This window comes from Lepidothrix coronata, unplaced genomic scaffold (genome assembly GCF_001604755.1).
Source record: "Lepidothrix coronata isolate B3197 unplaced genomic scaffold, Lepidothrix_coronata-1.0 Scaffold27, whole genome shotgun sequence".
NCBI lineage: Eukaryota > Metazoa > Chordata > Aves > Passeriformes > Pipridae > Lepidothrix > Lepidothrix coronata.
The window spans coordinates 5,157,018-5,171,580 of record NW_016690207.1 but is presented as its reverse complement, the minus strand read 5'-3'; the positions used below and the strand labels follow the sequence as shown (position 1 = coordinate 5,171,580).

The 14,563-nt window shown below is 43.2% G+C and overlaps 1 protein-coding gene across 1 annotated transcript in view; it reads left to right on the top strand.

The window, feature by feature from the left end:
- The window catches only part of PKNOX2 (PBX/knotted 1 homeobox 2), an 88,884-nt gene that overhangs the window by 57,264 nt on the left and 17,057 nt on the right, over positions 1-14,563 (top strand). Inside the window, exons 4-6 of the mRNA XM_017809829.1 lie at positions 2,182-2,290; positions 8,141-8,280; positions 12,515-12,686. Of these exons, the coding sequence (XP_017665318.1) occupies positions 2,207-2,290; positions 8,141-8,280; positions 12,515-12,686 (396 nt within the window). The 5' untranslated portion in view covers positions 2,182-2,206. The remainder of the gene's footprint in view (positions 1-2,181; positions 2,291-8,140; positions 8,281-12,514; positions 12,687-14,563) is intronic.

Below are 14,563 nucleotides of genomic sequence, written 5' to 3'. Positions count from 1 at the left end.
TTAAATCGGGCTCTGGGCTGCCACCTTCTGGGAATGTGCTCACCCAAAACCTCACACCCCACAGTGAATCCCCACGTGCTGGTTGTGGGCTCGCTCCTGGCAGGAGCAATAGATGCCAAGCAGGGTATTTTTCCCAAAATAGCAATGTCTTTTTTTTTTTTTTTTTTTCCTAGCTTCCCACCCAGATGGCCAGACCATCACAATGCTAAATTCTGCTCTTGCCCAGCTGCAGCTATTTCTGGTGGGGAAGTTTTCCCCTTGGTGTTACCCCTTGAGGACTCAGATATTCACGTGCCTGCAGCTGCAAGTGAATTTTGACATTGGACACCAAAGATTTTAAGCAGCGAGTTCACTCAGGAGCAGATAATTTTGCCTCCTGCTATTCTGCTGTTAGGGAAAAAAAGAAGAAAAGCATCATTTTAATCCCATAAATGCAGTCTCCTTCTCCCTGCAAGAGGTCTGTGCTGTGCAAGAACCCTGCATGCACAGGATTTTGGGTGTGATCTCTCAATTTGTGGGTTATCCATATTTGTGTAAAGTTAAAAGAAAAGAATAACCTCATTTATTCATGCAAAATAAATAGGAGTGGTTGATGCCCATCCCATGCACACAGCACTTGGCTTTCTGTGTGGATATGGTGCATTTGTGAACTTGGGGCCTGGTGGTTCCTGTAAAGCTTGAAGCCTCAAGGAGAAGACCAGAATATTGTGACTCTTCCCCCAAAAAAATGTGGACCTCATGGAGAAGACCAGAATATTGTGAATCTTTCACAAAGGTTGCTGAATGTGCATCAGTTTTGTCTGAGCTCATCACTATCCCTGTGACAGTCCCCTTTGACTTTTCCAAATGTCACCATTTCGTGGCAAAAGCGACACTGACACTATTTTTTGGTTATGTCCCCTCACAGTGTCAGAGGACTTTACACACCCTTTTTCATTTCTTCAAGGGATGGCACCGTGGCTCTCCTCCAGATGGGAAGCCAGTGGAGAAGCCAGTGCATTGAGGGGCATCGTGAGGGGGAGATCCCTTCAAGAGATGTCATCTCTTACAAAAATGAGGCACTGCAGAAAGAAAAGCACTTCTGGGAAGATTTTGCTGGGTGGTTTTGTGAGTTGGCCCAAGACAGAGCTCAGAGCTGCAGAGGGGACAGGACAGGGGTTTTTTTAAAGAATTTAAGCTAGATTATTGGCTTTTCTTCTAAAACGGTCACACAGTTGCAATGCAATAATGGGAGAGGAGGTTTTTTGGGGCCAAGAGTTGCTTTTGGGTCACATCTTGAGGACTTCTCCCAGTCAAATGCTCCTCTACAAATTTGTCTCTTCCTGGTGCCCTTCTTTTTTTCCCCATCTCCTTTGGACATGAAGATACAAAAAAAAAAAAAATAATCTGTTTTCCCCCCAGATAACTCTGCATTTATAGAAAGCAGCAACTTCCAGAGAGGTTGAGGGTGGCATGAGGATTGCCTCCTCGGTTTATGGGATCAAAATCCAGGTTTGCTTCCTGGTTCAAAGCAGGCAAGAGTTTCCACATTTCTGTGCATTTAGTCACCTCAGCAGAGGAGTCAACTGGGCTGGACAGCACAACATGGGAATCAACTCCACATCAGACACAAAATGTCCCTTCTGGAGTGAGCAGGCAGTGCTTGAGGATGTGACTCTGTGGTGGCCAAAGGCAAAGAGACATAATTTTGGGGGGATTTAGTGTCTGATTTCAGAAAACGGGCAAGTTTTGCATTTATGATTTGTCTTCTGACTTCCAAAAAGGGAGAATAACTGGAAAGGGGATGGAAATCCCTATTTAGGCACTGTGGTCAGGCATGAAGGGTGGAAAGAAGACGCCCCGGGTGCACCAGAGCTCACAGGGGGAAAATGTAATGAGGTTCACCAATGGCAGCCATCATCTCCTCCTTTGCCTGGCTGCTGTCCAGGGGAGATCTCCCTGCTGTGCTTTGGCCCTGGTGCATTCCTTATCCAAAATCCCAAATCTCAAATAATCGCCAAAGCACGATGAGGGTCAGCAGGTCACCTTGGGTTCCTCCCAGGGGCCGCGTGGTGCGGGGCTGTGCCGGGGTGAGGAACGTCACCTCTCCTTGATGCCTTTTTTTTTCTCTCCCTTTATGTGATTTTTTTTTTGGGGAGGAAGAGATCCCTCTTAATGCAGCAGCTCCTCTCCTGCCCGCAGGTTCTCGATGTGAGTCCCACCCAGGATGCACCATGTCTCCCCAGCACCGGCTCTGACGATGATGGCCACCCAGACAGTGCCTCCTCCTCCCTACCAAGACACCCCACAGGTGAGTGTCCTGCAGCACCCAGGGGCTCCTCCAGACCCCTGGGGACCCCCAGCTCCTGCATTAATTACCCTGCCTTCCTAAATAACAGCCATTGCAAAGTATTTCACCCCGGAACGTTCACGTCAGACACTGGCCAAATTAAACCCCTTCTTGACACAATCTGCAAGATTGAAAGCTTTTGGGTCAAACTGTGTTTTTTTCCCCCTTTCAGTCTTATTTTGGGGTCATTGAGTCTTCTTGGTGGCATGGTTGCAACCAGCAGTTTAATTACCTGGAAAGACGAAGTGTTTGACTAAACCAGGATGGGTTTAGCCATAGAAATGGCCCTTTGATTTGTTTCAATGGCATTTTTTAATAACCTGTGGCAGGGGAGAAAAGAAGATTTCGTCTCCAGTGGTGCTCTAAGGGGTCAAATAACTTTTCCAAGCATCATTATGGAGTTATTGTAAGAAGAGGAGTTTGTCCAAGAGAAACTCTACTGGAGCACCCCAATGGGCTGGACTTGGAGGTTGAGGATGGATTTCAGAGATGGTCCTGCACCCTGCAGCCCACCCTAAGAGTTTTTAGGGGCGAATTTATGTCACATTTCTGCTAGGGATGATCCACTGAGCACTGAGACAGCTCCGTTTCCAAAGCAGCTTTTTTTTTGTTGTTGTCCATACGGAAGATTTTGAGTTTCTCCCCGTTTGCTGCTCCTTTCAGTGGCAAAAGCAGAAAAACCTCCCCTCCCAGGAAAAAAAAAAACAAACCAAACCAAAACCCAACAAAAAAAAAAAAAAACCAAACCCAAACCCCGAGCCTGTTCTCTGCAAGCTAAAATAAATAAATTGACTTTTTCACACCCCCCCTGAAGCCCCCCCCGGGTCTCCTTCCCGCTCGTTTCCTTCGGTGGGAAAAGGTCACTTCTCACAAACGACACCTCGGTGGGGTTTTTATGGCTCCTCCAACTTCTGTGTCATCATTTACTCGCTTGGCTGCTTCGCTCCAAGTAGGGCTTTTTTTTTTTTTTTTTCCCAATTTTTTTTTTTCCCCCTCCCTTTTCTCGCTTACGCAGCGGGAGCTGTGGCGCCGTTTTAGCCCTAATGGGCAATTGAAAGGGATTTTTAAAATAGCCGACATTTCCCCTCCACCCATCTCCCTCCCTGCCCCTCAGCTGCCCCCCTGTTTTAATACACCGAATTTTGGGGGACCCTCAGGAGCATCGTTGACCAAATCCTTCCTTTTTTTCCCCCTTATCAAGGGGGTTGCTCAAGTGTTTTGTTTTTTTCTTTTTTGGGTGAGGAAAAGCTGCGGCCGAGAGTTGATTTCCTTGACTCATCTGTGGCTGCCGTGAACTTTTCACCTGCAAAAATTTGAGATTTCTAAGGGGCTGGAAGAGCAAATTGCACACGAATTTCTTCTCCCCAGAGACGGGGAGGACTTGGTGATAAATAAATAAAATAAATAAAAAAAAATGATCAGTTATTAGAGCTACGATGAGCTCCTCATCAAAGGAACCATTTTTGGGGAAAAGAGTCCTAAAAAATGGGATTTGGGGAGCTTTGAATTCGTGTTTTACAGCAGAGGCTGGAAGTTGTTACCCTCACTATCAGAAATGTGCAGAAACGAAGCAGAAATTAGGGGGAAAGCTGCCTTTTTTGGGGAAAAAAATGCTTTATTAATCACCTGAATCTGTTAAAGGGGTGTAACATGGAGAATCTTTTATACTGAGCACAGGTACTCTCTTCAAGCATTCTACCTGTTGAAAATTAAGGAGTCTGCCTAAAAATCCATGTGTTTTCCATAATAAATTAAAACTAAAAAGCTAAAGAAGAGTCTTCAGCCATTGGCAAAGTCAGCAAAAAAAGAGGTTGTTTTAAAAATAGGTATTTTCAGTGCTGAAAGCAAGGAAAGAAGCTTTGCCCTTCCAAAAAAAAGTGCTCCTTGGGTGGTTACAACAGGGACAAAAAAAGGGGAGGGGAGAGGAAATTATTTCTTTATTTTATGTATTGAATAAATATATTTAGGAAAAAAGGGTTATCAAAAACTGGGTGGAGATGTTGATTTTTCATAAATTTCAGCATGGAAAGGGGTAAAAAGTATCTTCTCCCCCCTCCCCAGAGGTGGTTACAACAGGGACAAAAAAGATAAATAAATAAATAAATAAATAAATAAATAAATAAATAAATAAATAAATAAATAAATAAATAAATAAATATATTTTAAAAAATAATTAAAAATTGGATGGAGAAGTTGATTTTACATAATTTTCAGCCCAGGAAGTGATAAAAGCAGCTTTGCCTTCCACCCCACAGGTGCTTTTCAGGTGGTTATAACAGTGACAGAAATGGAAAAATTACGAACATCCTTCTACTTTCTTAATCACAAAAAATATTTTTGAAAAAGCCACAGGGTAAAAACTGAATGGACATCAAGATTCTTTCAGTGGGAGCCACAAAACCCCTCCAATTCCTGGTGTCCTCAGCAGGTTTTTGGGCTCAGAACTGCTGTTTTCAGCACGTGTGACAGGATTTCCCAGCGAAATGCTGAGAAATAGGGTAAATATTGCTGATTTAGGGGATTTACTCCTTGAACTTGATGTCTTTGGACGTATCTTCACAAAAAAAAAGCCTAAAGAAGAGGGATTATGGCATTTAAAACTGCAGGAAGCCCTCCCAGAGCTAATGCTGGCAGAGGATTTCCTCCCAAAAGAAGCAAAAAACCCCAGAAATATCATATCTGAACCCCAAAAATGTAATCCCCAACCCCAGAAATATCATACCCAACCCCCAAAAACATAACACCTGGAAATACTGTACCCAAACCCCAGAAATGCAATACCCAAACCCAAAAATATCATGCCCAGCTGGAGCAGCACCTTAAAAATATCAGCTTTACCCAGGAGCCTGGCAAAAACACAGGGATTTTTTTACTATTTGCTATTTATTTCCTATTTTCTAAATCTCCTTCTAATTTTTTTTTTTGGATTTTTTCTTAATCTTTAAAAAATTTTGCCCTTTTTAGGTGCTCTACAGGTTTTAAACATGATTTTAAGAACATCTTTAACATAATTTTAGAACTGTTGTAGTGTTTTAACATCTTTTAATGTGCTTTCTACATTTGAAAGCATTTGAGGTTTTTACATGTTTGTAAACGTATCAATTACATTTTCCCACATTTTAAATACATTATTTTAAAACATATTTTCATTTTTATGTCTTCAAAAGTATTTTTTACATTTTAGAACTCTTACTCTTCCCGATGTATTTGTAAACATATTTTGAACACCTTTTTACATTTTTATATATTTTTAAGTATATTTTAACATTTTTTAAACATATTTAAACATATTTTAACGTATTTTTTACAGTTTACATAATTATTTTTATTATCTACATTATTTTTTACCTTTCTTTTACTCTTTTCTCTACATTTTTTAACATGGAATTTGTACTTTTTAATTTTCTTTCTTTATTTTCCTTTTTCTCCCCCTGCAACTCTTTTTGGACATATTCCAGGGGAAAAAAACCACCTCAAAACCTGTATTTTTTTCAATGCCTACAACTTTCACACCCAAATATCTCCCCCTTATTTCCCCATTTTCCCACTGCCTTTTCCCTCCTTTCCCATCCCCACTTTCTCCCCTTAAAGCCATTTTTGGCTCCATTTTTGCCTTCCTCCCTGTCCACCTGCAAATCCCTCCATCCCAGCATCATCTCACCTCTTTTTCCACGGACTTGGAATTATTTTTGCTTATTTTTTGTTCTTTTCTTTAGTCCAAGGTGAGGTAATGGCTTCGAGGTAAAAGCCCCAGAGGAGGCTTTTTTTTTTTTTTTTTGGGTAAGAGCTCAATTAGTTGCAGACTTGGCTGGAAATATTCAACTTGGCAGGATTTCGGGGCAGGATGCAAAAAGGGCTTTGGAATCCTGGTAAATGAGTGTGATGAGGGGGGAGAAAAAGGGAAAAGATTGGGGGAAAAGCCATTTTTTCCCCCCCAGAACTGTAATTTTCAAGGGAGATAATAGGGAAAAAAAAAAGGGGGAAAGAGGAGGAGGTTGGGAAGATATTCAATGGTATGGCTGGAGCATCCCAAAATCTGCTGGAATTTTGGTTTTAGGTGGAAGATGAGGGGAGGAAAAAGGAAAATCCAAATTGCTGGGGTTGGAAGGGGAAGGGAAGCCCAAATTCCACTCGTTTCTTTAGCACCAGGGAAGGGAAGAAGGACAGAAATCAAAGTGGCTGCTCAGTTGGGAGAGCTGGAAATTAAATAGTGCTGGGTGAATTTGCAGGTGCTGGAGCCAAACTTTGGAGTTATGAACAATAAAGGAGATTGGAGAGGGAAAAAAAAAAAAAAAAAGTGAGGAAAAAAGCGACAGCAAAAGGTCAGGCAGGAGATATTAAAGGCAAATATTTTAAAAGCAAAAGGTGTCGTGGTTTTGGTCCAGCCTGGGTTTACAAAGCTTTATATATATATATATATAAATATATATAATAATGAATAACATAATAATTTATGCATATGAGCATTTTGATATATTAATGATCACAAAGAAATCTAGAGGCATATCAGACAAATAAATAAATAAATAATACCTATAAGCACATTTCTGTATAAATAAACACAGAAATAAATATGGGAGTGTATCAGACAAATAATATGTATTATTTATGTGGAGATCTACACAGAAATGAAGGAACATTATACAAATATAGATAATACATAATTACATATAGACACAGAAATAAGTACATATAAGTCTATTAGACAATAAATAAATGATAAATCTAATATTTAGCAAGAGCCAGAGCTTCCTTTTGCTCCCCACCTCGAGGGAGGATTGAACATTTATTGGTGAAAATAAGCAAATGCTTATTTTTTACAAATTTTGGCAGCAAAGCAGGTGAAACAACCACTCTGCATTAATTCTCTGCTGAGATTTTTGGTTAAAACCACCGGATTTGGGGCACTGCTGATGCATTTGAGCCCCTATCGCTTCACATTCCCAGTGGATTTTTTTTTTTTAACAGAATCTTGTGAGGATAACACAAAGCTTGGACCTGTCTGAAGCCTGGCAGCAGATCATTCAGGGTTTTTTTTAATGATATTGTCAGTTTTAAGGGAAAATTTCCCCTAAGCAGGTGTTATCCTGTACCAGAGGGTGGCAGTTTTGGGAATGTGTGCGGGGATTTGCAGGAGCTCTGGCGAGGGCACATCTCACGTCCTACAGACCCAAAACAATCCCAGATTGTAAAATAAGCACAAAGTTTGTTGTCAGGATCGTTTATGACACAGCAGATCCCCGGGATGTCAGCAATCCTGGGCAGCATCTGGGCTAAAAATGGGTGATTTGCACCAAAAAAAAAGGTTGATTCTTTTTTTTTTTTGGCCGTCTTCTCGTGGTGCCAAGATGAGTCATTGCTGGGCTTGGCGAGTTGGAAGAGGCTCGCCTAATTTTGGGATAAAGTTGAAAACGAGTGTGTCTAGACAGTAATACCTGCTCTGAAAAAAACTCCTGGCAAAGCTGCGGCGCCGCAGCCGATTTAATCTGGGGCTCGTGCGAAACATCCTTCCCAAAATTACCGCACGAGGGAAGGACGGCGGCTCTTTTTCCTCCTGTATTTTTCCCAAGTGGAAAGTGGGGAAAAAAATGTGGTAAAAACCCTAAACCTGCTCTTTCCAGGCCGAGATGAAACGCAGATATATTCATTTTACCTCCCCCACGCCATCCCTCTCCGAGCCCCGTCGCGGCGCCGCCGCCTCCCGATTCTCCAAAATTCCGAAAAAACTCGGCCGGAAAACACAACAAACGCTATTAGTGTTTTATTTTCTTCCTTTTTTGTTTTTTTTTTCCCCCCCTCTCCCCTTCCCAGATGACAGCCACAGCCCAGCAGCCCACCAAGGCACAGCCCGTGCACCTCGCCACGCCGGCGGCGGCCGCCAACACTCCGGTGCCGGCCACGGGCGGAGACCCCCAGGCGCAGCTGGAGGCCGACAAGAGGGCTGTCTACAGGTGATGCAAGCTAATTGCAGCGTGCATTCATTCATTCGTGCATTAATTAATGCAGTCTAATTAATGGCTCGCTGTTGCAACGCACGGTTGGCGCGCCCGTTCGGCGGTGCATTAATTAATGCGCGCGTTACCCCATCGATCCTTGGATGCATCCGTTGCTATAGTGCTTTATTAATCTGTTCTTCTAATGCATTAATTAGCATTAGAAGGGGGGGATTAGCAATTAGCTCCTTTTTTTTTGCAATAATACCTATTGGTCATAACTCATGGTGGTGGAGCTCCTTCATGTGCTTCGTTTTGCAGCATCTCCCCCCAACCTCTCCAAAATATTCACCCTCAAAACCTCCCCAGATTAATCTTTCTAGGGGGCAAAGCTGTGTGATTTGGGGTTGAATAAGTGATAAAGTCACATATTAATCTGAAATGTGCAGTTTGTGCATCCATATGGGATGGGCGAGGGATGGATGACTCCTTCAGTCCCCTTTTCGTGTCACTTTGGGGATAATAATATATAATATTGTAATATATAATATTGTAATATATGCAGTAATGTGATCATATAATTACTAATTATGTAAATAGTATAATTATATAAGTAATATATAATGATACAAGGGAGATGTGATTATTTACAATATTAGAACAGTAATGATGTAACAATAACTATATTTTGATATAATTAGGATTAAGATTTAAGGTTAAGGATTAACCCCCTGTCAGTGGCCAGGGCTGTGATGGCTTGTGAACAAAACAAAAAAAGCAGCTTGGGGTTGAAGGAATTAAAATATTTGTACTCCAAATATTCAGATATTACGAGGCTGAAAGGTCTGAAAAGGCAGATGAAAGTGTGGAATAAACTCACTCTTTCCCAGGAAAATGCTAAAGATTATTCGACACAGCTCTCCCAGTGTTGAAAACCATTTTCTCAATGCAAAAAAAGCCATTTGAGGGCAAAAACCACCTTCTCTTTGCCCTTCCAGGAGGAGTTTTGTTGAAGCATTCATGGGATAAGGAAAACAAAAAAAAACCCCAAACCACCTTTGGAGTTTTCACAGCCGAAATTTGAACATGAAAAACGTGCAAAAACTACCTTGTGGGAGGTATTTCCCACCTAGAAAAGTGGGAAAAAATTTGTTGCCTAGTCCCATATGTGGACTCATTGCCCAAACAGGGATGCTGATTTTTGGGTTCCAGCCAAATGACCCCCCAGATAAATTTTTATCCCTAAAATGAGCCTTTTTTGATGAATACTCACCTCTCCAGTCATTAATATGGATGGTGGGCATGTCATTAGCTATGAAATGCACACAAGGATTTTCTCAGCCCTCCTTCCCCCCCAAAAAAATGGATTTTTGTCACTTTTCAATAACTGCACCAAGGCAGAAGGAATCAGCTGTAAGTGTCTGTTGATTAACCTGGAGGGAAATTGCTGACAAAATGTGATGGGAAATATAAAAAACAACGGACAAGTCACCCCACCGGGTTTTATGCTCTAGCAGGAGGTTTATCACCCATTAAAAAAATAGAAAAAAGGGAAAAAAAAAAAGAATCTTCCCCCTCTCTGCTTGGTGTGGGAGCAGCTTGGCCAAGACTGGTCCAGCAGTGTCACTTCTCTGCAGTTTTTTTCCAGCTTAAATGTTTTCTTGACTTTATGCAACAGTGGGCCTGGGACTTCCCAGTGGATTTTTGGACCTGAAAAAAATGATGCTTCTGAAGGGAAATGATGCTTAAACCACCCGAGCACCGCAAATTGGATTTTTCCAAGTGGGAAATGGCTGAGTTTCTTTGCATTAAGTTTCTTTTTTTTTTTTCTTTTTCTTTTTTTTTTTTTTCTTCTCTTTTTTGAGGGGAAAAGGGGTGAAAAAAACCCCCAAAAATTCCTGTTGTGATGTGCCCACAGTGCCACTGGCTCGAGCCTGGCTGAAGATGGGAAATTAGGCCATTAGAGGAATTCATTCCTCTTTATTAGCCTGTGTCGAATCCTTTTTATTAGTGGCTGCAAACGACCTCTCTCCTGCAGGAAAATGTCAGGGCTGGTTCAGCCCTTTCATTTGGAGGATTCCCTGGAAAAAAAAAACCACAACACAGGTGTTTTTTTTTTTTTGCAAGACCGTATCCAGCAAAAGCAGATTTTTCCATCCCAAAACTCTCCTTCGTGCCATAGGGGTGGTTTTCCACCTGTGTAATGCCAGGAGTGAGGATAATCCTTCTGTTTCCCCTGTGCATCCTGGATATCCATCTGTTCTCCCCCTACAAATTTCATAGCAAAAAGGGGCTCTGGATCTCAATTTTTATGCCACAACCTCCACCTGCAAACCCCCATGGTGGGCCCAGTCTTTCCTCTGCCTGGTGTGGCCACGGAAAGGCTGGAAATGGAGAAAATGGTGGTTGGGATTGGGGTTTTCCCCATGCAAAAATGAAAAAAACCCTCACAGAAACGCAACAATTCAGCACATGGCTCATGGCAAACCCCCAAATTCCAGCAGTCCTTGCCTCTGTGCTCAGAGTGCCCTCAGTGCTCTTCCTTAACCCATCCCTGGGGGTGCTGCCCCCCTGGTTTCCCCTTATGGTATTTTATTATTTTGTTATTTTTTTATTTTGCTTAATGTTTATTTTGTTTAGTGTTCTCATTTATTATTTCGTTCCATTTGATTTTATTTATCGATAGATTTGATCGGGTCGGATTCTACTTTGCTTCCCTTTATTTTGCCTTAAATTCTTAGTTTAGTTTAGTTTAGTTGCAACTGAAAAGCAAGCCATTCTCCCCTCAGCCATGTGCATCCCCCTCCTCCTCCTCTCCAGCTCCAGAACATTCCTGGGGGTCCACAGCAGCACTGCCCCCATTATTAATGCTGGAGAGCACGGGGCGATGCCGGCCTTAATCCCCCCTTGATCGATGCAACCCCTCAAAGCAAAGGGGCTACAAATTGCTCGGGGGCTGCAATCCCCCTCCCCAAACCCCCATGCTTGGGGTGATTCCCTGCCTTTGCTCCTAATTGATGGAGTGGCCCTGGAAATGGGAGCAGGCACCTGCTGCAGTGCCAGCGGTTCATAAGTCCCAATAATTCAAGCCGCCGCCTGGAATTTGCCTTTCATATCCCCCGGCTAAGCCCCGGCGGGGCTGCTGAAATTATGAAATGATTTCCCCCCCCTCGCCGTTCTCCGCTCCAGCCTCAGTGAATCTTGCATTAAACCAGGATCAGGACAGATTAAACTATAATATGCTGTGGTATTAACGGCTGCAAATGAAGACTTAGCCGGGGGGTTTAACCCCTTCGCCTGACTCCGGCTCAAAAAGGCTGTCGGGAAGGGAGTCGTGATCATCTTTTGGGACATCTTTTGGAGATAAAATGGTGGAGCCCATCCCGTTGTGCTGGGATGACTGGAGTGCTGTGGGAGACCATTTCTGCAGCACTGTTTTGCATTTCTGCCCTGAAAGACTCCGTGAAACTTTTTGATTTTAATTTGCACCATTAGGGAAGCTCAATAGAGCTTGGATTAACCCCTAGTCTGCATCCCTGTACTCTCCACATGCTTTGGTGCTGTATGTGTATTTGCATTTTATATGGCATCAGTTCAGCATCATTATTGGAGAGAATCATGGATTTCAAGAGGAACTATAAATCTTTGTTTTCAAGAGTCCTCTCATGGTAAGAAGGAAGTGGGATTGGACCCACCTGTGTGGACTCAACAGAGGTGCAGAGACCTCTTGATGAAGGGGCAACCCAAAGCAGGGTTGGTCCATAGGATGCTGCAGGCATGTAGGAGTCCCCATCCATCATGTCCAACAAACAGAGGTGACTTGAGGTAAAATGTTACCATCAAAGAGCAGGATGCCTTTCTGTCCTTGAAATGCAAAGGCACCGAGACAGCAGATGGCTCCAAGACATCCACCTTTTTGTCTGTGGTAAAATATGTAGGAAATGCCAACTTTGGTGCAGAGATGCAAAACACCAAGGAGGAGTCATTGCTTGATGGAGGAGATGGTGAATTTTGCCATTTTTAAGCTTTTTTGTTGTTGTTGTTGGAAAAGGTCTAGGGGGAGCACTTCCAGCATGGCTTGGTAGCGAGGTTTGCACCACCAGGTTCTTACAAGCTGGGAGGGGAAGGATGGATGGATGGATGGATGGATGGATGGATGGATGGATGGATGGATGGATGGATGATGTGGGGTAAAGATGGACATGTGACCTTAAACAGTGGTCATTATGGGGGTGTCCTTTGTCCTCTGCAGGCACCCGCTGTTCCCGCTGCTGACGTTGCTCTTTGAGAAGTGCGAGCAGGCGACGCAGGGCTCTGAGTGCATCACCTCAGCCAGCTTCGATGTCGACATCGAGAACTTTGTCCACCAGCAGGAGCAGGAGCACAAGCCCTTCTTCAGTGATGACCCCGAGCTGGACAACCTGGTAGAGGCAGCTGAGGCTTGGCAGATGGTTTTTTGGGGGGGGGTGGCAAGAAGGCGGAGGGTGAGGAGCAAATTAAGATCTGCCCCCATGTCTTTGGGCTCTGTAGTGTTGGATCTCTTGGCAATGTTCTCCATAGACCTTGTGACACCTTCACTGAGACCTTTTGCAGAAGATCCCCTGTGAGAACAAACCCCTAGCCCATTTTTGGCTAGTTTTCCCACTCAAACTCCATGAGGTCAACGAGGTTGCTGGAAACAGCCGAGTTCACTGGATGGTTTGTGCCCCAAAACTTGCAATCTCTCTAGGAATTCCTGCTCTTCAGTGCAACATTCAATAGCATCAGCACTCTTGTCTGGCACCACCTTGTTCCAAGTGTGATGGCCAGCTCTTGTCCTAGAAGCAGGGCAAAGGGAGAGCTTTTTCCATAAGGTATCAGTGATTTGGGACACACTGGACCAGTTTTGATGGCTTCCCTGTCACTGCAACCCCAATTTCCTACTGTACCCATTGCTGCTGGAAGGTGCCTCAGAAGACTGTGCTTGGGGTGGAGCTTCTGTCTTGTGCAGACCTCAGGAAGCATCCCCAAATCCCATAATTTTGTCTGGAAGGCATCCACACGTGTTCTCCATGGCAAGTGTGGGTAGACAGGTGTGTGGCAACATCCTGATGCTCTGAAAACAAATTGTCAAGGCCTTAAGGGGCAATTTTGCCCACTCTGATGATGCAAAGAGCAAAACACCTTCCCTGGGTGTTGGTGTGTTCCCTGGAATGTGCAGAAGAGGGATTTCCATCCCAGAAAAGAAGCAAAATCAGGCAACTCAAAGGCAGCTTTTTGTAAGCTTTTTTATATTACAGATATCAAGAAGGTGATTTTGGATGATGATCTGTCACAAAGGGAAGAAGAAAGGGCAGAGCTCGTCTAGGTGCAAGTACTACTGCTTTCCTAAAAAATGCAAGAGGTGGTTTCAAGATGGAGTAAAATCCCACACGTTTTGTGCCTGATTTCAGCTCGTGGAGGAGATTTTTGCAACATCCCTAAACCAAGAGCCCGTGGAATGCCCTCCAAAAACTTTGCAGGCTGTGCAAAGCCCTTTTGCATGTTACTAAACCCATTTTGCAATAACCTGTAGTCAAGAACAGAAATCACTCTGGGACAAGCAATCAAAAAAACCCCCAAACTAACCAATGTTTTGGATTATTTCAGTTTTGGGACTAAACACGCATCTGATTCTGTGATACACCAACAAAACCCCATTGCATTAAAATAGCTAAAAATGAGTGTAATGATCTAGCAGGAGGAGAGAAATGGAGCCAGGTGAAGCAACAAAAAAATTCTAAAATTTTGGGGAAGGAAAACCTATTTCTACACATATCAAGGTGAAACACCTTCAGCAGATAGTGCAGCAAATGTGTCCACACTGGTTATTTTCTCTGGGTTTTTTTGTGGTTTCTTAAAAAAACCACACAGTAATCTTGTTTTTTGGGCATATTTGGAGCAACTCTTGCTGCCAAGGTGAAATTTGGCCCTGGGCAGTTGCACTGATCCCCTGTATAACCTTGCTGCACTCAGTATGTTCATATTCATATTTATCTATATCTTTATCTATATCTATATCTATATCATCTATATCTATATCTATATCTATATCTATATCTTTCTATATCTTTATCTGTAGCTGTATCTGTGTCTCTGTGTATGTGGGTTTGCCCTGTTTGTATGAATACGTTCTCCCCAACACACAGAACTCCTCCAAAAGCCATCCAGGTTGCCCAGTGTGGAACACCTGCATCAAGACAGGGGAGACCTTTAACACGGTGCTGAAGAAGCACCGTTCCTGTTGGTGGGAGGCACTGGCTGAAGGGAATTCCGGGCGAAA